Source organism: Corvus kubaryi, unplaced genomic scaffold, assembly GCF_017639235.1.
Source record: "Corvus kubaryi isolate FWS band 111438036 unplaced genomic scaffold, C.kubaryi_AGA036_p1.0 37396, whole genome shotgun sequence".
Classification (NCBI taxonomy): domain Eukaryota; kingdom Metazoa; phylum Chordata; class Aves; order Passeriformes; family Corvidae; genus Corvus; species Corvus kubaryi.
In genome coordinates, this window is record NW_024581135.1 from 18,197,688 (window position 1) to 18,220,572 (window position 22,885).

At 34.9% G+C, this 22,885-nt stretch overlaps 1 protein-coding gene across 5 annotated transcripts in view; it reads right to left on the reverse strand.

Annotated features, from left to right (window-relative positions):
* Positions 1 to 4,011: 4,011 nt before the first annotated feature.
* Positions 4,012 to 22,885, reverse strand: part of LOC121670519 (sodium channel protein type 2 subunit alpha-like) — a 70,600-nt gene continuing 51,726 nt past the window's right edge. For all 5 annotated transcript variants that reach the window (XM_042040869.1, XM_042040870.1, XM_042040867.1 and 2 more), the window contains 9 exons: positions 22,635 to 22,789; positions 21,467 to 21,640; positions 17,167 to 17,289; positions 15,013 to 15,294; positions 12,642 to 12,695; positions 11,307 to 11,444; positions 9,507 to 9,611; positions 8,146 to 8,416; positions 4,012 to 7,308 (listed from right to left, as the gene is read on the reverse strand). In XM_042040869.1, the coding sequence (XP_041896803.1) occupies positions 6,119 to 7,308; positions 8,146 to 8,416; positions 9,507 to 9,611; positions 11,307 to 11,444; positions 12,642 to 12,695; positions 15,013 to 15,294; positions 17,167 to 17,289; positions 21,467 to 21,640; positions 22,635 to 22,789 (2,492 nt within the window). In that variant the 3' untranslated portion in view covers positions 4,012 to 6,118. The remainder of the gene's footprint in view (positions 7,309 to 8,145; positions 8,417 to 9,506; positions 9,612 to 11,306; positions 11,445 to 12,641; positions 12,696 to 15,012; positions 15,295 to 17,166; positions 17,290 to 21,466; positions 21,641 to 22,634; positions 22,790 to 22,885) is intronic.

Below are 22,885 nucleotides of genomic sequence, written 5' to 3' on the forward strand. Positions count from 1 at the left end.
GTTATTTCTGTTGTTTTGAGCTTCACTCACATGGTTATTTCTCTTTTCCAAGCCTTGTCTTTTTCTAGATAGCCAAACATTCTTCATAATGGCAAAAAAGTAGAAAATAATACAAACTTATTTTAAGTGTAAGATTTTGTTGTTAGTCCAGTAATCTTTCCTGCTCGGATTTCTTTATGTTTTTTCCGTTTTATCTATCTAGATGAAGAAATAAAGAGATGAACATGAAAATCACAACAAGTAGAACTTAAAGAGAGTTAAGCTCGGAAATATAAAAATCTTCACACAATTTTGACATTTAATGTAGCAATAATAATAATGTATTGTGTAAGTTATATACTAGTGATGAACCATCTGGGCAAGGGCTGTCCTGATTTTTTAATTCCCATCATGATTTTATCTTCCAAAGGATTTAATTTTTTTTTCAATAAAGTACAGTATGCAATTTATAATGGACTGAGAAGTGCTGAGTACTCACCATTTCCTTTAATGCAATAATGAATTTCACAATAAATACATTTGCCTACTCAGGATCCTAACTTCCCATAGTGGCAGTCCTGCTTGTTTTTATTGTGGCCAGTCTGCTCCTACTTGAAGGAAGTGGTTGGGGTTTTTTTCCACCACACACTGGTCTTTCCTCCTTTGTTAAAATTTCTTCAGTGCTGAATTAGCTTCAGTTAATTCTGCAAGCTCATTACTCTTTTATGACTGTGCAAGCTAGTACTGCTGCATTAGCTCATGTGAGGCACTGGGACTTCTGGGAACACTTGCTTGGGAACAGCATTAAGCAGTGCTGCCCTATGAATTAATTTGTAATGTACTGAACAGGAATATGTCTCCTTTCCAGGCATCCATGTGGAAATTTTTTCATCTGAAAACTCATTAAGGAAAAGTACCAAGTAATATACTAGGAGAGTGACTTGGCTCTACTGTCAGCATTACTAATGCTCTCTTTTTGGCAATACGTGACAGATAAGAAGTTTAATACAGAGTGGAAGGCATTTTGTCTGTGGTTGGACATGTTGAAAATTCACCTGGACATGGGTCAGTATAGTCATACAGCGAGGATTTTAGGAGCTAATAATATAAGGAATCCTCCTTTGCTGACTGGAAACAAAGGAGGACTAACAGTGGGAAAGGACTACAAGCGCACTATGGCAGTAATATAAAACTATGCTTGACTGGAATAGCCATCACTACTGGCTTGTCTAGTAGCATGTAAAGAGTTCTTTCAAGTGGCATTTCCATTCAAATGCATTGGAAGCATAGGAGAGGAGTAGTGTGAGGTTTAAATTGTACAAATTCAACTGATTTCTGTGTAAAAAGGAATAGGTAGGAGGGAAGAAGTTGTTCACAGAAGCAGCAAAGGGTAATTAGGAGGACATAAACTCCCTCAAAGAAGTGAGCCTCTTTCCAGACCTGGTTGAACCAAGACCCTCAACCAAGACCCTCAACCAGGACCCTCATGCTGGTCCATGCCAAAAGCATTGCCAATGTTTTCGCACATACTGTGCTTGGTAATGAAGATGGATACAATAACCTTACTTTTACAGAGTACTGTAAGAGACTCCAGGTTCTGGAAAATGAATGATGAACTGTCATTCCTCATCAGAACACTTGCCAACCTGTTCACAGAGCAAAAGTTCTGCAGATTTTAGATGCTGGTTTGAACAGGTAATATGAAAAAATAAGAGTAAAATGAAATTGTTAGATTTCAGGAACCAAAGAAGCAGAAGAGCTCCAAAAGTCTCTGGAAGTAAATTGAATCATTTATAAGGTTAGATGAGTTAGTCAGAGGAGCAGTGGAATAAATAATGTACGTAACTTTGACTTCAAGAATGTACATACTGACATTAACACAAGTTAGAGGATTTTCTCATTTAGGCCTACAGGCCAGGTGCTTGTAAGGATGCCCAGACAACTAGGGAAGGCCATATCTTGAGCTTTAACCCTGTATTCTAAGAGGGCCAGAGACCAGCTCCAAGATCTAAGGGTATGAGCAGGCTACACAAATCTGCATGTTCTTAGTAAGACATTTTTCTGGTGCAGGGAAAGCTGTTCAGATAACCACACCATGTGATGAGTGAACAACTGCCTCATGCATTGGGTTCAAAGGGTTGTAATGAATGGGATGACATAAAGCTGGTGACCTGTCACTAGTGGGGTTCCACAGGGCTCCATTTTATGCCCTGTTCTCTTAAACATTTCATAAACAACTTGGATGCAGGACTGGAAGGGATATTAAGCAAGGTCACAGAAGATACAAAACTGGGAGGACCTCTTGACTCCCTTGAAGGCAGGAAGGCCCTGCAGAGAGACCTCAACAAAATAGAGGACTGGGCAATCACCAACCATATAAATTTCAGCAAGGGAAAGTGCTGGATTCTGCACCTGGGATGGAGCAACCCTGGATGTATAGACAGACTGGGGATGAGGTGCTGGAGAGCAGTGCCCCAGAGAGGGATCTGGGGGTCCTGGTCAACAAAAAGTTGTAAATATGAGTCAGCAGTGCCCTGGCAGCCAGGTGGGCCAAGCGTGTCTGGGGGCCATTAGGCACAGCACCTGGGCAAGGGAGGGATTGTCCAACTCTGCTCTCCACTGGGGCAGCCTCACCTTGAATATTATGTGCAGTTTTGGTCACTGCAATATAAGAAAGACATGAAGCTATTGGAAAGTGTCCAAACGGGGACAATGAAGATGGTGAAGGGCCATGTGGAGAAGCCATATGGGGCGTGGCTGAGGGCACTTAGTTGAGCCTGGAGGATACCGAGGGGAGACCTCACTGCAGTCTACAACTTCCTTGTGAGGGGAAGAGGACGGGCAGCACTGATCTCTTCTCTGTGGTGACCAGTTACAGGACCTAAGGGAAAGGCTGGAAGTTATGTCAGAGGAGGTTTAGGTTGGGTATTAGAAAAAGGCTCTTCACCCAGATGGTGGTTGGGCACTGGAATAGGCTCACCAGGGAAGTGGTCACAGCACCAAACCTGACAGAGTTCAAGGAGATTTGGACAATGCCCTTGGGCAGGAGTTGGACTCAATGATCCTTGTGGGTCCCTTTCAACTCAGCATTTTCTATGATTCTGTGAAGTATGGCTTCCTTATCGCATGATAGTCCAACTCAGAGACAGCTGCAGCAGCTGCTGATGCTCAGTGTATTAGATATTTGAATAGACTGTAGTGTTACAGTGTTCCATCAGTTATTTTGTGGTTATATGAGCTATTTAATATTTAGCCAAAATATGGTTAATATGGCATAATATCCACAGACTAAGGACACTGAAAACAAGCCGGTGCGAAATCTCCAGGAATATTGTACTTACTGTGAATTTTGAAATATAATAATATATTTTAAATTCAATAATATGATAATGTGTTTCAATGTCCTAAATTTTTCTACCCTTGAACAGCTTGATGACATCCATATTAAGTCAAGCCATGTTACCATTTAACATCCGGATATTTTGGTTATGAACACTACTTGGCGCAGTTGAGTGTCAGTATTATCCCTTACTTGTGAGATCAAGTGAGATGGTATTTATTACTTTTGAGAATTACTGGAATAAAAAGAATCACTGTATAACTAAAACCAGCTTTTATCTGTTTGCAATGAGCCCTTTGGCTGAATGTTATATGAGACCAAACAAAAAAACTTTATTGGAGAGTTTGTTTGCATATTCAAGACTCATAAAACATGGACAGCTTTTTTAGCAGTACTGAGCAGTGCCTTTATGGCTGAGAAGGGCTCTTGAGGGTTGAGAGGACATTCTGGGGCAGAATTGTGTAGGTGTCCAGTTTTATTCCCAGAAAATATGCTGATAAACAAAGAAGTAGAAATAAATGGAGTTTGATCAAAGTTCTCAGATTTTTTTTATAATTATTTTATGTAGAAGTTAAAATGTGAAGAATAAGGTGTTTAGCTCTAGGGAAAAAGAAAGCAATCTTTTGCACCAAAGTCAGTTTTTATCTTGCTTTAACCAACAGAAGGTCAGAGACAAAGCAAAATAAACACAATTAAAAAAAAAGAAATCTTTATTTTTTGTCTCATATGTAATATTGTTTGCGTTGTTTATGATAATAACAATTTCCTGCATGCATTTCACCAACACATTACAAGTCAAAAGCATTTGTAAAAGAAAGTTTCTACATTTAATGTTAGCTTGTGTATGAAACACAAAATGTCCTGATGTCCTCAATTATACAAATGTGCCATTTTTTTCTTGGGAAATATTTTATTTGTACAAGCCTAGTGCACTGTGATTCAAAAAAGAATAAGAATAGACTATGTAAACAGACACTGCAGGATAGCAACGATTTAATCAACTATGAGACTTTCTCGGAACTTCTGATGCAAACAGTGCTAGAAATTCGTACATTCCCCTAATGCTTTCTTTGCTATGTCCTGTAACTATTTGGAAACAAGCTGGGTTCCAGATTTACACAATTTACTTCACATTGGAATATATGTAAATATATTATTAAAACAAGATAGTCTACAAATACTCACTTTTTTTTCTCATAGTGTGATGATGTCAGTTTGGAATTACTGTGGTTAGAAAATAAGCCAAGTGAATGAGGAAAGAAATATAAGAAACAGCAATCTAAACTCGAAGACACTTTTCTTATATACAGAACCGTTGCCAAATGGTATGTCTTTACATTATTTATATATGGTAACCACATTGTCAACAGGTTTAATAGTTTGCAATATGGCCTGTACAGTCTGATTCTACACCATATAGCAGCCACTTCAAATTTAAAATGCAAAACTAAAAAAGCTCATAAATAGCTGCAAACTATTGCTTGATGATTTGAAAGAATGAGGTCTGGTTGGACAACTTGATTCACTTCATCACTGACACATGGTTTCCTATCGTGGAGACTGTGGACAGTGGAAGGAGCAAGGTACAGCAGCAAAAGCATTGACATGCATCAGTGATACTCTCCTAACTATCTGTGACATAGGATACAACATGTCCTGTTGAGCTCTTGCAAATTAACCATACTGTGGTACATATCTGATGCAATTCAATGCGGCAAAGCCATTTAATTCTATGGTCAAATATGCACAACAGTATATTGTTAATATTTACATGGAAAAGGGTATTTTATGGATTCACTGGATGTTGGAGATAATGAGAGAAGACAGTAACCAAAGAATACTCCAGGAAAAAAGAAGTAAGAGCTGTTCAAAAAAAAAAAAAAAAAAAAAAAGGAACTCCCAGATATAATTTGGTGAAGCTATTTTTCAAGTGCAGAAACCGCACAATATTTTTTGAGCTGTAAATATTTTAACATAAACAAGAACTTGTTAATGTTTAATGATTCACATAAAAATAAGTCATTGCAGATTCCTGTAAATTAGAGGAGACTCTCCAGGCACATTAATCTGGATGCGCATAATCTCATAATCTGGATGCAGCCATACAAGTAGTTAGAATACCTCAAATTTAAGAGCAACCCTGAAACATGAAAGTTCTTAAAATCTTCAGCTTTGTGCAACGTCATATTTTTATTTATGCATGATTGACAAGTGCAGCATGTCTATGCAAATCACTTCTATCTGTTATTTATAGAGAATCTGATAGTAGAACTCCTGGTCCTCATACCTCTTTCCCCAACATAAAACCTATTACAAAAATAGTCACATATAATAGTAAACAACCTGTGAATTAAAAAATGATAAATACACTAATACAGTTTTTGTAAAAATATGACAGATGTGGCAGTTGCATTACAAACAGTGAAGAGAATTACTGTTCTACATGATGTGGACCATAAAGTATCCTTTTGCACTCATTTCATGCTCCGTCTTCTCTGTGGAGCCACCTTTTCCCTTATTCTTAGCAGTGTCAGCTGTAGTGAAAACAGTAACCTCTTGTCAAGTTTTTTACCCTGATTAACAGAGTCACAGTTTGATGATGGAGGTTCACTGTTTTGTTATAGGCACTGACCTTAAGTATATATATAATGTATATATATATGCACACACACGCACACACACACACACATATATGTGTAAAAACTGTCAGTTTGGCATAAATCTCCTGCAGGAGTCCAGTTGATGCTTCATTCTCAAAGACTGTAAACAAGTTGTCCCATTAACAAAATTCTTAGACCATTATTTTTTATTTTCCCTGATGTCTTTACCTTTGTAGTTCTTTTCTGCTTTATCTTTTTCATATTTTTCTTTGTCTGGCTTTGTTACACTGTCATAAGAGGGTGGGGAAGTTGTAGAACTCTCATCCGTTTTTTCTGGAGTGGAGTTCCCTTTTAGTTTATTAATAATTATCTCTTTTATAATGTGTCCATCTCCCTCTTTGTTTTTATTTCTATTATATAGACTAGACACTTGTTTAACTTTTAGCCTTAAAAGGTGACGTCTGTAAGCACGCTGAATAATGACAGCAGACACCTCCTCCTGTTTTCGTTTCAATGTGGTTGTAATTGGTTCATAGGAGACTTTAGAAGGATTGGCTGCCATAAACCGATCTTCCATCTGTATTCTGAGGGCGTCCATCTCCCCACTTTCCCCCAATACACGCTTTGTGAAAGCAAACAAGATGTCAAGGCAGTGAATTCTGTCACCGCTCACCATGGGCAGATCCATTGCAATAAGCTGGACTTTGTTTGGTTTTGCTATGAGAAGAGGTGGATCTAATGAAGCTGCAAAATCTGATAATTTACTATATTCTATGAATTGTGTTGCATCAGGATCAAACTTCTCCCAGACTTCATAGAACATCTCAAAGTCATCTTCGCTCAAGGGTTCAGCGCTTTCTTCAGTAGCAACACTGAAGTTCTCCAAAATCACAGCGATGTACATGTTCACCACTACCAGAAAGGATATGATAATGTAGCTGACAAAGAAGAAAATCCCAACAGAAGGGTTGCCACAGTCACCTTTCACAGAACTCCCTGGATGATCTTTATGGGGGTCACAGTCCGGCTCCCCACTGTTAAGGATCGGGGCGAGCAAACCATCCCAGCCCGCGGATGTGGTGATCTGAAACAGGCAGATCATGCTGTTGCCAAACGTTTCAAAGTTGAACATGTCATCAATCCCAACTTCCCTCTTGACATAGGCAAAGTTGGACATGCCAAATATGGCATAGATGAACATGACCAGGAAGAGCAGCAGCCCAATGTTGAACAAAGCAGGAAGAGACATCATCAGAGCAAAAAGCAGAGTGCGGATTCCCTTAGCGCCTTTAATGAGGCGCAGGATTCGACCGATTCTGGCAAGTCGGATGACTCTGAATAGTGTGGGGGATACGAAGTACTTCTCAATCATCTCAGCTAAGAACATACCTAGAAAAAGAAAGTGAATAATTAAAATACAATTTAAAATTAATTAGTTACCTATAGAAAGATTTATTTATTGCTATCTCCAAAATAATCAGTATAGGGATTCTATGTTATAACAAAAAATTATAGAAGTTATTACATTTTATTGAAAGCTGTTATTAAGGTGAAAGCATCTTCCTTATGTTGAAATGTTATCCTAGAGAAGGTAAATAAGTAAAATAAAGACTACTTGTGGCAAGTAGGTAGTGCCTGTCTAAACAGGTAGTTCTTAAAACAGTTGGGATGGGGAAGTTTATGTCTTAGATACAGTTAATTCTTGAAGCTGAGCCTATAATCACTGCCTTTTATGAAGGACGACATTGGCTTAATTTCTGAAAATCAGAGATTTCTTTAACACATTTACATTGTATCAACACAATCTTTCTCAGATGTATCACTCATTTGCACCTTGGGCAATCACTAGGTTTGAACTGACAAATCTGAGTTAGCAAAAGTAAAAAGAAATCTCACCCATTTCACGTAATTTTCAGTTGTAGTACTGAAAGTAAATCTGTGGTTAGTTTGCATATACCACTAAACACTCCTCTTTGTACACATTAATCTAATGTGCCAAACAGTTCCGTTATGTGTTTTGATGTGGAAAATGACAGTGAATCTAATGGGAGAGACAAAAATCTTATATGCAACATTGCATATATTGTATGCTAGATAGTATGAAGATCTGAATCAACATGTAAGTCATCTAGGAAAAAGAAAATTTCATATTCAGTATCAACATACTTGAAACAAATGTTTCATATTTCTTCCACTAGTTCTTTCTTGAAAGGGAATTGGTCTTACCTACTATGGAGAGAATCACAACCACAAAATCAAAAATATTCCAGCCTATAGTGAAGTAGTAATGGCGAAGTGAAATTAATTTCAAGACAAATTCTCCAGTGAAAAGGACAATGAACACCAAGTTAATCCGGGATAAAATTGTTTCCATTTCTTTACTCTGATCATCTGTTTCTACCATCATTGTGACCATGTTAAGGCAGATGAGTATCATGATGCTGATGTCAAATACTTGTTTGGTTACAAAATCAAAGATCATGCCTTGGAATTTGTTCTGCAAACACAAAGATGGAATACAGTTTATACAGTGAAAATAATTGTCTTTTAAAATGCCAAATGAGAAAACAACTCCCTTCAAGATTTAGGAGTGCAGAGCAAGACCCATTCACAATACAGGTGTTAATATAAGCCCAACACATGTCAGTTTATATCTCATCCTGTTAGGGTGAATCAAGAAGTTCACCACTGTTGGCTGAAGAGACAAGAAGGGAAACAGTGCAATAATAAGAGTAATAACAATGACAATTAATAACTGGGGTAAAATAGGTGGTGTAAATTGATAGCCAGCAAGAGTACCAGCTGAATGGAAACAAATTTTCTTATCTTTATTCTCAGATGGTTTTAGAATGCTAACCTTCTTTCTTCCTTAAATTAATTGTGCTTGGTGAAATCACTGGACAGCTTAAGATACATGTCTCAAATACACCATGACTGTAATAGCCTAGTTTTTCTTTAGTACTTAGCTCAATGTTTTTTGCCATATGTCTCTCCTTAGAAAATCTATTTTTAACCACTTGCTGCATAAGGTGCAACAAGTATTTTATTTTTTCAAACAGAGTAGGAGTTCAGTAAATAACACGAGTAATGTCTTATCTTAGAGACAAATTTATCCTAGTCTGTGATTTACTCCCTAGGGCATTCTTTTATTCTGTAAGATTTTCTGCATTTGTCCTTCCTATTAGGTTACCAGTGCCCCTTTCAGTCTTCAGCAGCAAGGGCCAGTGCATCCCCGTTTCCTACAAATTCTCTCTGAGGAGAAAAACTAGGAAGTTAATTTTGTCCCTGGTAACAAGAACCAATAAATGATCCAATCAGCTGTGGTTTTCCAGGACTTAGGCAGGGAACTTTGAAGTTTATCATATTAACACTATTAAATCATTTTGTTCATACTTCAGTGTGTATGTTTTTCAACAAGTTATGAATGATCTACTCTGATGGATTTATAAAGGGGCAATTTCTACCTTTACAAGAAAATAAATGGAAAAAATATTTTCTTTCCAGACCTGTAATCTTATCTTATGGATAAGATCATATTCCCAAATGAGTATTTAATATTAGGGGTATAAAAATCAAATCACTCTTACCACTGGCCTCGGTATAGGTTTCTGTGGCTTTTTGGATCCCAGTTTTTTCATTGCGTTATAATATTTCTTCTGTTCTTCTGTCATAAATATATCCTGACCTCCAAAGTAAAGAAATAATATCAAAATTAATTAGTATCATGTCCACACATAAAACATTTAACTACAGTATGCCGCTCTGTAATATCATATTGAAATTATATTTAATTTATATAAAAAGGGAGGGGTTTTTTTCAGGTATTTAGAGTGTGGATGCTCATATACATTTCTAACACGCAGAAAAACCCCATTACTAGTGCCTTGTCAGCTTGACAGTTGAGTTTTTCCAGTGTCTTCAGGCTCACTTTTGCTGAAATGGCTAAAAGGGCTCTTGCTATACTGATGCTGTTCAATAATTTGCTGATTAGGATATGTTTAGTGAATAGGAGCGTGACTAGTGCCTTACATGTCCTATATTCTGTATAGACTTTTAGGATTACAGCTAGACAGGTCTAAAAGAGACATAACTTTTAGGGACAAGTTGTGTGAAAGGACTGTATTTGTATCTAATCTGTGGATTTTAATGGCAAAAAACCTCCCACCTTTGATATAAAAATAAGAACAGTAATTAATGTCATGCCATAACAAATTAAAACACCACTGGAATCTTGACTAACTCAAATCAGCCTTTGTTTGCAGATGCAAATGCTGCCAGTCAGATGTGCAACTGAATGACTGACTTCCAGTATAAGTAAATTGTGCTTATTGATGAATCTGAACTAAGTCAGATGGAAACACAGCGTCAAAGTCACAGTCTGCTAAATTGGCTGTCACAGCCGAAGCATCACAAAATTGATAGTAACTTCAGACATGTTTATGACTCTTCTAGGAGGCTGAAGAATATTTTCACAAGGAAAAATTTCTGTAGTTCACAATTTTCTTTTACCACAGATTCTGTCTGGTATTGCTGTTTTTTACTTAGTGATTGGAAAAAAGCAAATCATATGAAACTGCTTTTTCACGGCACACAAAAATTTAAAATGATCCTGGCATTCAAAAAACTAAGAATTGTGAGGATTCAAAGTATTTTAAATGTGATTATTTGTGTTTTTATATTTTAAAGTTCTTTAAAACTGAACTGTATACATTATCAATACAATTATTTTAAACATACTTGTATGTCAAATGTATACAGAAACACCATTCCCTGTATACCTCTATTTTACTACTGATAAGAAATTATAGATTGTATTTGTGTCTAAAAAATTCATCTAATTTCTCATAAAAGTGTTACAAAAATAGTCCTTATGTACACACTTTTAATTTTTCCTATAAGCCTATTCATATGAGCTCTACTTGACTTTCTCTTAACTTACTGTTTAATCAGTTTGCAGATCCATTTTTCATTGTATGAACAATGCCATATTGTGTCTTCATTAAGTGTCAAGAGTTTGTAAGAATAATTAAAATTAATTTACCTTAATTTATCTTAATTCTTTAGAGTAAATTGAAAAAGAAATAATTTCATGCTAGATAGTATTGCATTTAATCAAACCAAAAATGCAGGTTCACTTTTCACATCTTCATTTTAACTGTTTACACAATTTTCAAATTATTATGAGCCAACTTTTCACTTGTCAAAATGCTAAAAATGCAAAATTCAGAATCACATCCACAGATTTTAGCACAGATTATCATTAAAAAATAGACACTTTATTTAAGGTCTTGAAATGACTTGTGATTTTTATTAGCTCTACAGAAATAACTTATTAATTCATTATAGCTAGTAATTCATACCAATATGGAAATATTTTAAATACTTATCTTCTTTTTTTGTTGGTTGAAGTTGTCTATAATAACACCAATGAAAAGGTTCAAGGTAAAAAATGATCCAAATATGATAAAGATGACAAAATAGAGATACATGTACAAGTTGTCCTCATACTTAGGTTGATCTTTTACCTAAAAAATATTAAAAATTTTATTACCCATGAGAATACTAGATATAAAAAATGATGTGTATAATTTAAAATTTAGTATATGCCATCTCAGATAGAAAAGCTATCCACAGCACCAATTTATTAAAAAGATCCAACACATCCATTCCAATCAATATTTGGAGAACTGGAAGCTGACAGAATTATTATTCTTATGGAATTTTTAAGTAAATGTGCCCACAGATATGTTTGTGTATGTACATATATAAAAAGTTCCTCATGTAGAAGGAAGAAGCAATGTGGGATTGAGACCAGTCATTAGTACTTAAAATTTTAATAGCAGAAATATAAGTATTTTATATTGTGTTCAGTATATTATCATGCAACAGAATCAATAAATTTTATTTTTGCCTAAATCTCCCTGGAACTTTTGTTCTTGCATGAGCATTCTTACATTCATCTAGGAAAATATGCTCTCAATAAATTTCTAGTGAATATATGTTTTGCAAAATCCATTAAATTGAGGCAAGTGTCGAAAGAATATTTTGTTACTGTCTCTATTTTTCTGGATTTCACATCCCAGCATCTGCACCTCTACAGCACAACAAGCTTGAGTGTAGAAATGCTAAAGATAATGAAACAGGATTATTTACTCTGGGAGACAATATCATTAACATGAATATTTATATAAGTTAAGCAGAGTTTTAGTTTTGTAGCCAAAATAAAATTCTAATCCCCAGAAAGCTTAACAGATGATTTTCAACCTTAAAATCTAATTGCACTTAAATATCTAGATAACATAGGTGCTCAATCTAAGGAAACAATGAAATGCACAGTTACAAATTATAAAACTCAATTAATGTATTCCATATTTAATAACTGCATTATATAATCTTAAATTAATTAATACTCATGATTACCAAAAGAATTTTTAGAAAAACATTTCTTTGGTCTATTACATTAAAATTATCCTTAAAAAAACCAAAAAATCCAGATAAGTTAATTTAGCTTTTTCGGCTAAACAGGAGGAAGTGGGATTAATTCTTTCCAGTAAAAATTCCGAGATTAAAAAAAACCATATTGGTGCTGATTATAATTCTTTGTTGTGTGTGTAGCTGTGCTATTGTTGGTGTAGTTGTTCTATTGGGTGTCTAGCTGTTTAAATTCAATACTCTTTATCAGAAAATAATCAACAGATGACCTTTGAAAGTTTTACACTTACATCTCGTGAATCAACAGCAGCATACATAATATCCATCCATCCTTTGAAAGTAGCCTAGAAATAAAACAAAGTTGTTTATCTTCCCCATACAAATTCATAATCTGTACAGGAACTAGGTTATTTATTTATCTGGACCTCCACTTTTAATAAAATCATTCCTAAATTTTTAAATCACACTTAACAACTCAGGTATTGTAAAATATTTTTCATAGTGTTATTTTAGTTTTTTGAGAATTTTTTTTTAGGTATTCAAATAATATTAAAAATCAGGCTCTGAAGGTCTCAGCAAGTCAACAGTTTGGAGCTACAGATGAAGAATGATAGACTTAGACAGACATTAATGCTGGAGGTACTTAGGTAGGATCTACTAGAATCACTCATGGCCACAGCCATTTTGTTAAGTTTACAACATGAGTTGGTGCAATCAGTAATATAACTTCTGGATAAAAACCAACATGCGTCTGAATGTTTTTTCTGTGTCTAAACTGACCTGGTATTTTTAGAAATGTTTTAATCCCACATAGCTAAAAGGAATAGACTGTTCAAAGTAAAAATATACATTGGTTCATGAGAGATTTGTTTTACAGAAGACCAAAAATTGAGCTGTGAAAGAGCTGTAATTGACATCTATAAAAATTTGGCTGAATTCCTATAGAGACTTTTTTCATTTAAAGAGTGAGAAAGACCTGCCATCACTGCTCTAAGAAGGTGATTTTCATGGATGCAGAATGTCCATTTTCTAAGGAACACCAAAGTTGGTGTGACATGCTGGTTGAAAGTGTGACTGTGCGACTGTTAGCCAGGGTTTCCAGGCTTATTCACAATAAAGAAAAAAAGAGCTAAAAAGCCTGTGGAATGAACAAAGAGCATCACTCCTGAAGAGGTTCAGGAGAGGAGCCATCCCAAGAAGCGTATTTCCATCTGTGCTTGCCAGAAGTAGCTTTGGTACTTTGGTACAGCTGCCAGTTTTCACAGCAGAAAACTTTCACTCTGGAAGTGTTCATCTCCTCCTGAATTTTGCAGTGCAATACCAATTTACCAAGAAGGTGTGCTTCAAGCCAGGCTTCACAGATCTTTCTGGCCCAGGAGGCAATTGCCAGCCATTTGGTGGCAATTGCATAGCACAATTACGAAAGGATCAGAGTTAGATAGAAGCAATAAATACAGGAGAAGAGTGGAGAGAAAATGTTAGTGGAGGCAATTAGATGAAGAGGTGACACAATAAATGCTCAAAGATGCCTTAATCTCTGTGGCGAAAGTAAAGGTCAGAAGGGAATATTTGAAAAGGAAAATTATGAAAAATCAGAACAAAGAAAAAAGAGAAGAAGGATGAAAGGTTCACAGTAGTGAAGTTGTGATATTAAAGACCAAGACTGTCTGGATGTGTGACACAGATGACATTCATACACAGCTTCAAGAGAAGCAGTTTTCCTTATGCATCTTCAGAGGCAATGGTAGCAATGAGATCTGAAGTCAGAGAATTCGAGTCATCTTCCAGTACTACTACTCAGCACATAAGAGTCACATTGCCTTTGCAGGCAAAACATTTTAAGCTGGGTAGTAAATTTTGGAATTAAAGTCAGCTACAGATATTGACCTGCTCTGAGATAGAAGAGACAAGCATATAGTTCTTAGATAACTTTGAATATCAGAGCTGTAAAAATCTCATGACATTTCTGACATCTTTTCATTCAGTGAAGCTGTATGTTGAGTTACAGACAAGTGATTCTACAGAGTTCAATCTAAATCTTATTGCATGCTTTCTTGCTTGTGTTTTGGATCAGATCCCAGCTATCAGAAGCTCCATTCTAAGCAAGGAACCTGTAAGAGCTAAGTTCTTTATTTCTTTGATGTAAATAAAATATGCTCAGTACCTAGAATAAAGACAGTTCTAAACACAATGCATAGGATAAGGAATTGAAGGAGATATGGAATTTACAGATTTTGTATAAGTAGCAGTAATTAATGGAATGAATATGCTATGCAATACAAAAACATCTAATACTTCACAAGAATAATACTATAAGTAACATAATACTTATTTAGTGTACTATAATGACTCTTTTAAAAGCATTAAGGAATATGATAGTTCTATACTGTGCGCCACTGAAGAGATTCTTTTGCATTTTAAACTTACTGTTTTCACACTGTTATTATTATCATCATCATGACACTGTATTCCCTAGACTTGGAATGGAAAATTACTCTACTATCATTAACAAAAAAATTTACAAGAAACAATGTAATAGAGTTGTGTGAGCTGTAAATTATTGCTATGAAGAAATGATTCCAGTACTTAACAGTCTTTAATTACCCATTTTTCCTAGATATCTTTAAAAAGAGCAAAAAGAAAATATATACATTTACTTACTACTTGAAGCAGAGCAAGATATCCAGCTCCTACATTGTCGAAGTTGACTTTCACATTCTTCCATCGGGCACTTTGATTGCTTTTTATGAGTTCTGCACACTGAGTATAATTGTTGACATCACTGATATCAAACATCTCACCAGTTGTGGTGTTGACACAGTGATAGAATTTTCCAGCAAACAGATTTACTCCCATGATGCTGAAGATTAGCCAGAATATAAGACATACCAGCAATACATTCATGATAGATGGGATTGCTCCTACAAGGGCGTTTACAACCACCTAGTGAACAAATTAGACAAAATAGCTGCTTAGCTTATGAAAAGAAAATGAAAAATACTTTTAAAATACTTTTAAAATGTCAAAACAGTGTTACTATGGGATGGAAAGTTAAAATATTACATTAAAATTTATGGGGGAAAATTTAATTAAGGTTTAATAAAATGCTAATGAGATTACAAAAAGCAAGAAATGAGATGGAAATGATGACAATGCAAAAGTCTGAAAAAAAATCAAAAAGCAAAAGAAAACCTGTTAGTAGCAAGATGGATTCTTAGAATTTGTGTGCTCTAGAGAAAAAGAGAGAAATAAATGTTAAATTCCAGCAACATAAATTAAAATATATAAATAGGAAATAAATCAGAAAAAGCTCAAAGAACAATGATGTGAAAAACTGAATAAAAACGTCTGCATGTAAAACTATCACTAGTAACGACTTTATTCTTAGAAACATTATGTATATATTGGCATCAGTGTATTTTAATATCCACATAGAATTCAACATAATAAAGGATATCTTATTTAGTCTTTATTAACAGCATCTCCTCTAAGTCTTGGTTTTAAATTGCCTGGGTCACTATAGTTGCTCTTACACTTATCCCTCTTTTTCTTTTTAATTGGCTGCATTTAATTCCCTTGAGCTACTGTGTATGGGCAAGTGGCAGTAAAAGACCAGATGAAATCCCTGGACAAAAGTTTTCTTGAAAAACATAGTATTTTTCATTTCACTGAGTTGGCCAAAAGTAGTCTAGCATCAATATCAGTTTTGCCTATTTATTAGATAGGGACTTAAAGTGTTGCTTGGATTGCAAATCATGTAAAACATAGTGGTGATGGTGATATGCTACAGGACACACTTCCCTACACAGGCAGGCGTGGCCACCTCTAGGATACCAACAGTCTTACCCAGACAGGAACCACACTTTTTATTTGGAAACTGAAGACCTGTGACTGAGCTATAAATATGTATTGCAGCACTGGGGTATTTTGAGGTGAAAGATTGAAAGGAGATTTCTCAATAACATTTTCTTTTTAATTTTTTATGTGTCAATTTCTCAGTAAGTAGCATAGTCTGCATTTTCAGCAGACAGTTTATAATAGGGTTTTTCTTGGTGGGTTTTTTTTTGGTTGCTTGTTTTGGTTTTGTCAGAATATGAAAATAACAATCTCCTCAACAGGAAGGTTTTAGCTCTCTAGGAGATGTAAGATTACAGCAGATACATTCATATGAAGTAAAAGGTCTCTAACTGAGAAAATGATTTCCCGTCTCTCCCCTTCTATACTTCCAAACCTATCCTTATTTCAGGTGTCTGTTCAGAAAACCTTTCTCTAATACTAGAGCATTTACTGTGGGATTTTTTTCCCCAGGCAGGTAGACAAGAAGACACAGTGAAGCTTTCATTTCTGACGTGTCATTGTTGTCAGCTTTTCCACCTTTTTTTGGTTTGTTTTGTTTTCTGGCTAATCCTGTTCCATCCTGAACCACTGACTAACTAACACAGAATAGAGGTTAGCTACAGAAATTGATGAAAAAAAAGACCAGATAAACTGCAGAAGAAACCTCCAACCCCATACTGTAAAATTTGTCATGTCCTTTTATTTTCCTAGGTCCACAAATCAATGGAAATTTTAAGTCAGGGGGCTGGGAAAACACAACTATGCATCAGTGACCAGGCAAATTTAATGAGCTCAAGGTCTAATTTCCAAATATAAGGTGTACATAGGTTGTTTGTAAGGACGTGTTGAAAGGCCTTTTCCCACACATTTTTGCATGCCTTCTCATTGTGGAGTTCTCTGAAGAAAGCGTGAGTGTAACCATTTATACATTCATTTTTGTATCCATACATTTGTTCAGACTCATGCATTTTATCTCACCCTCATTCCTTCAAATCGTGACAAGGCTCTTAAAGGTCGTAAAGCTCTTAATGTCCGTAGCGATTTAATAGCACCAAGTTCAGAATAGCCCAGAGCATTGGCTATTAAACTAACCAATGAGACCTATCAAATACAGAAAAAAAAAATTTTAAAAATCGTTCTACACTGTTTATTTAAAAAGAATACAAATTCAAGCAACAAATCAACAGTGACAAGTTGTAGAATGCCACCATATTCATACTTGCTGGAAAGGCAAGAGGTCTCAAAAAGACATGGTTGAAAAAGGAATATATGCTATTAAATGTCTGTTATGGTTGGATAGGATTTAACAGTCATATGGAAGCATACTTTTGGATAAAATTTTCAGGAATATTTGAAGACGAAATGGCCATACTTTCTGTAACTTCATTAAGGTTCAACCTTCCAAACATTTAAAATTCTGAATACATTAAATTATTTTATTAACTTCTGGCAATATTTTGAATATCTACAAATGCTAATAATATACTACATATTGTAGTAGCTAATTACAAATATTTGTTATAAATATTACTTGTAAGTCAAACAGTTCATAGCAACAATAACCAGGATATCTCTGAAATATGTATTGAAAGAGGTGGTACTTTCTGACTTGCCTGCCAAGTCTCTGTTATTTTTTTTAAATGTTCTAAGTATAGGAAAATATTATGGGATAGATATTAACAGCTGCTAGCCTTATAGCAGTAAGAGCTTTATTATCTACAGCAGTATTAAGGTCCTGATTCATGTTATTGGGATTTTGTTATAAGACAATCCACTTAAGTAAAGAGCAATTAATTTGCTTCTCAAATGGAACTGAGCTTTAGACAGTGTTAATATGAAAGAAATTAATTTTCTTCAAGCAGTGTTGAAGATAGGAGTGGGGAAACACCATACCTTACTCATATTTTATTCATTTCTACCACCAAAAGCATAGATTACATGTAAATGAACATAGGCATATTTTGGTCCTTGAGAAAATCCCTCAAATGTTCATTTCTGTGCCTCAGTTTAAAGAACTCTTCAAAGACTGTACAGAAATTGGCATTCACTGATAATGGTGGTAAGATTTTGCCCGTTATGTGAAAAGTTGGTTTCTTGGTTTCCTATGTTACTTATATCCATAAAGAACAATTAGATCAATCACAAACACAAGAGTTACAAGATCATGTCTAAGAAAGACAATCTGAGAGCAAACACAAATCAATTATTCATTGCTATGTTGCTATGCATATTATCTAGCAGAAAATAGTGTTTTAGTGAATTCATATTGCTGTACATTTCAACTGGATTACATGTCAGAATGTAATTCTTTCTATCAAAGGAAAGGATTAATTTATTGCTCTAATGGATAAATGGAACTTGCTGTGATTATAAGCATATTAAGAAGAAAATCTTACTGATTTTCTTAGTCTGTAACTGAAGTCTGTTCACTTACAAGAGATAACATTATTTTTTCAGACATTATATTAAATACTGACATTAATTATTCTTAATAATTATCATTAATGCAGTTTATTTGTCCTGTTATGCTACAGTGAGAGAGATATTTTTCATCCTTAGCCACCCATAATATATTCCAGAGATAATAAGACATGGAATTTTCTGTATTTTTAATAGAATATTCATTTATTCACTTAAATCAACAAGATACCCCGGCATGACAATAAACCGTAGTGTAAATACAGCACATTTTATGAATTAAAAATAAAAAATGAAACATTTTTAAAATCTCTCTGGGAGAGCAAGGTGTCCTATGAAATTGAACTCACATTAATGGCTCCTTCGTTTTGTACTTTTGTCCCCAAATTTGCACTGTGCTTTAGCTATCTTCCACAAACAAGACCCCTTCTAAACTGTTAGGTAGCAGCAGCTCCTGAAAGCCTTCAGTGGCACTGTGTGTATTGGCAGTTCTTCGGTTCTGTTTGTAAGATTCTTCAATCTTGTTTGTGCTGCCTATTTCAGACTATATTCAGACTATTTCAGCTTTCTTACCATGGTGAAACTGCTCTTACACCAGAAACCTTATGTCTTTTCTCACAGAAATACTTTATTTACTGGAAACAATGTGTTTTTCTCTGGAGAGTTCATATGGGATACAAAGATTTGCTTGGAATTCTATTGTATATACAGCTGTTCTGTTCTTCTCTGGTGTTCTCAGTCTTGTTAACTTGGTCTTCTCTCATCAGTTCCACCTGTTTTGTTGCTAGTATGTGAGAAAGTAAATGTCTCTCTACACTGATAAATAGATTAATCCATGCAGATGCAGTAATTTTAAGAAATGAAAATGATCTCAAAATGGTAGAAAGATATGTCTCCTAAAAGTGAAGGATTGTATATCCTCATTTGTGTTTGTCTTCTAATACAGACTACGTGTTGCAAAAACTTGTAAAATCTTTTGAAACTTAGCAGTGACAGCCCTGCTCAAGATCTTTGGCCAGGCCATACAGTAGGATTGCATGATAGTCTTAAACTGAGGTAGGCAGATGTACCAAGAGTCATCTGTCACAGTTGTAAAGTGACAGAGCTGAAAATTAGCATTTCTTAGTGTAATTATTAAAATCTAATTTGGTCACAATCAGTGAGAGTAGCTATGGCTACTTGATACAGTGAGAGACTCAGGTATGTGAGATATTAAAGGTAAAAGCCCTAAAGGACTATCTGTATATACTCTTGAATAATTTTAGAGAATGGAATTAAACAATCTGATTAGTCACTTCTAATGAAGAAGGAGACACTAGTGTTCTCACTGGCAGAAAGCCACTGAATCACACCTCTTTAAACTGCCAGTTAAAGCAGTGTAGTCTCTGCTTTTCTCTGGGAAGATAACATGAGCTCACATATTTGTTTCAAGTGCTGTCTGGTGGTGCTAAAGAAATTGCTGAGTTAGCTTTAAACAGACTAAAACATTTTTTATCACTTGCTGGAACACTGAAAATAATTCTTCAAAAGTGGAAAGTTCTAACCTTATTTAGTCATGCTTTTGTTTATAGAATTACAAACTACGGTAAAAAGTTAGCAACATAAGCTTCTTTACTTATAATGATGTATTTTTAAGTTTGAAAGCCTGCTCAGATAACAGCATGTCTGAAGCTAAACTAGGAAATATAGAATATGGCTTAGAATAATCTGTTTAGGTTTAAGTTACAAAAAGAATAATTAAAACATGAGTTGTAGTTTATCTAAAAAAAAAAAATCCATTCTTAACATAATCCTGTTGAGAGGCCTCTCTTACTTCATTAACATCCTCTTAGGAAAACCATTCACACTGCTTCATTCTAGATTTTCAGCACAGAGCTAAACTGTATAACAAAACTGTCTCGGGCAGGTTAGAAAAAAAGATAAGATCACCCATTTTGAATTATGGGCCAATCTAGCTAGGTTTTTTTCCTGTGGGAGTTACAAATATGATAATTTCTATATACATATGGAATAAGTAGTGATGGGACCAGGATTTATGCAAACTTCTCAAGAAATATGGTAGCATGGGCAGAAATTACTAAAAATGCACAATTGCTGTGAGACGCCATCTCTCAGTTCCACACTGAGGACATGTATAGCCAATGAAATGGGTCAGATAATGTGTGAGGCAAGAGACCAAAATATTCTGGGAGCAAAACCAACTTTGATCCCTTCCGACAACATAAGCAAGGCCTTTGCACAGAAGAATATCACAGCTGGGAAGGCAGCCAAGAAACTCTGTATTCTCTTCTATCATAAACCCTGCCAAGTCACAGCTGATTTTGCTATTGCAGATTGTCAGTCCATTAAAACTAATTATTTTTTAGATCAAATAGCCACTGTCTTTCTGTTTTCACTAGAAATGATTACAGAATAGTTTTCAGTAAGAGAGTTCTGAGAACTTAGATGAAATCTGGACCAAATGAATTGTTTCATTTGAAAAGCTGCAGTGTTTGAAGAAGATATTTGGACAATGAACTGTCTTATTTGCTAAGGAATAAGGTAACATAGTCAGAGCCCATTAAAGATAGCATGCTTAAAAACTAGGTTTTTTCCTCATAAAATCTCAAGTTTGATACATCCTTTGTATGAAAATATTAACCATGAAGAATGGAGAGACTGATAGCCAGCCATCCTTTTCCTCTTGGCATATGAATGGACTTTAAATAACACCTCCAAATCACTGCAGGCCATTACTAATGCAGTATAACTATGAAATGGGAATTATTTTTGCACATTTCTAATATTAATCTAGTAGTAATGTATTTTACAACACAGAAACTTTACTACAGTCAATTTTACAGTATTAATTTGTACTTACATCAACAATCAGGAAGTCCAGCCAGCACCAGGCATTAGTAAAATATATTTGAAAACCATATGCTACCCATTTTAAAAGCATTTCCAAAATGAAAATATACGTAAAAACTTTGTCAGCATACTCCAGCATGGTCTTGATAGTTTTGCGTTGTTCAATATATATGTCTTCAAAAGCCTATAAAAATATATTCAGGTATTACTACTGTTTCACAGAATATGCATGATAAAATTATGCAATAAAGAATAAAAATAATTAGGGCAGAGGTAATATTTCCCCTTGTTTTTCTTCATTCTCTTTTTTTATTTATTTCCCATCTTTAACCATACCATGAATTGGAGCAACAGGAGCCTTGTCTGGAGTTGAAAAACAAATTTTTTAAAAATTGTATTTTACTAATGAATGAAGAAATAAACTCACAGCATGAATTTTTATCCTCTGTAGTATTATGAAAGTTTCACAGAGACACAAATCCCCCCTTTTCTTATATATCTGTTAGAGATATTTATATTGTTTTCTAGAAAGCAGGTAGATCAATCCAATTTATGTCTAAAAATAAAATTAAAAAGCAATGTATTTGCTAGAATGTACAACTATGCACATTGATATTGTAGCAAATGTTCAGCTTGAGTAAAGCTGGAAAGGTGGGTAATGCAAATCTTTTTGGGTAGTGGCTGTTAGGTTTAATTTGCTTCTGCACTCTTATGTATCTCCTGCCTTCAAAATAGGAATAGAATGAAGTAATTATTCCATTTTGGTATAGTCTTTCACAAGCAAAATTCAAAGAGTGGCTGAGCCTAGGAGGGATTAAGGACTTAAACCCATGCATTTAGCTATGTATTCACAGTTAACAGTAGTCCTTTATAGTCAAATCTCTTGACAAACATGCTGAAAATTGGCAGGCAATTTAAACCTTGAGTACCTACACTGTCTTAAAGAAAATGGCACCACTTTACAGAGGCAAGACAGAAATATGACTAAAAAAGAGCATATGAAATTTATCAAACTTTTTCAAGTTTGAGTCAAGTTTCATTCAATCCTGGAATGATGAAATGCAGGGAGTTATATACAGTTCCAAGCAAAGCAAGTCTTTCTGAGCAAAGTTTATTTTTGCTGTTGCTCCTAAAGAGATATCTAAATATTTCAGCATCTGCAATTTTGTTCTACTTACTAGTGCTCCACTGCTGACGAGAATCATGAATACAATGAAAGTCTCAAACCAGTTGTGTTCAACTATGCTGTAGCAGGTTTTTCTAAGATTCCACCAAGTTTTTCCTTTGCCATCCTCTATACTTACTTGACAACATGGAAATTTCTGCACACAACCTGCATTAGATTAAGAGATATTAGTATCCAAAAGCCAATTACTTAAAAGTCAATATTTATTCTGGTATATATTATTAGAGGCTTTAACTAATTTTA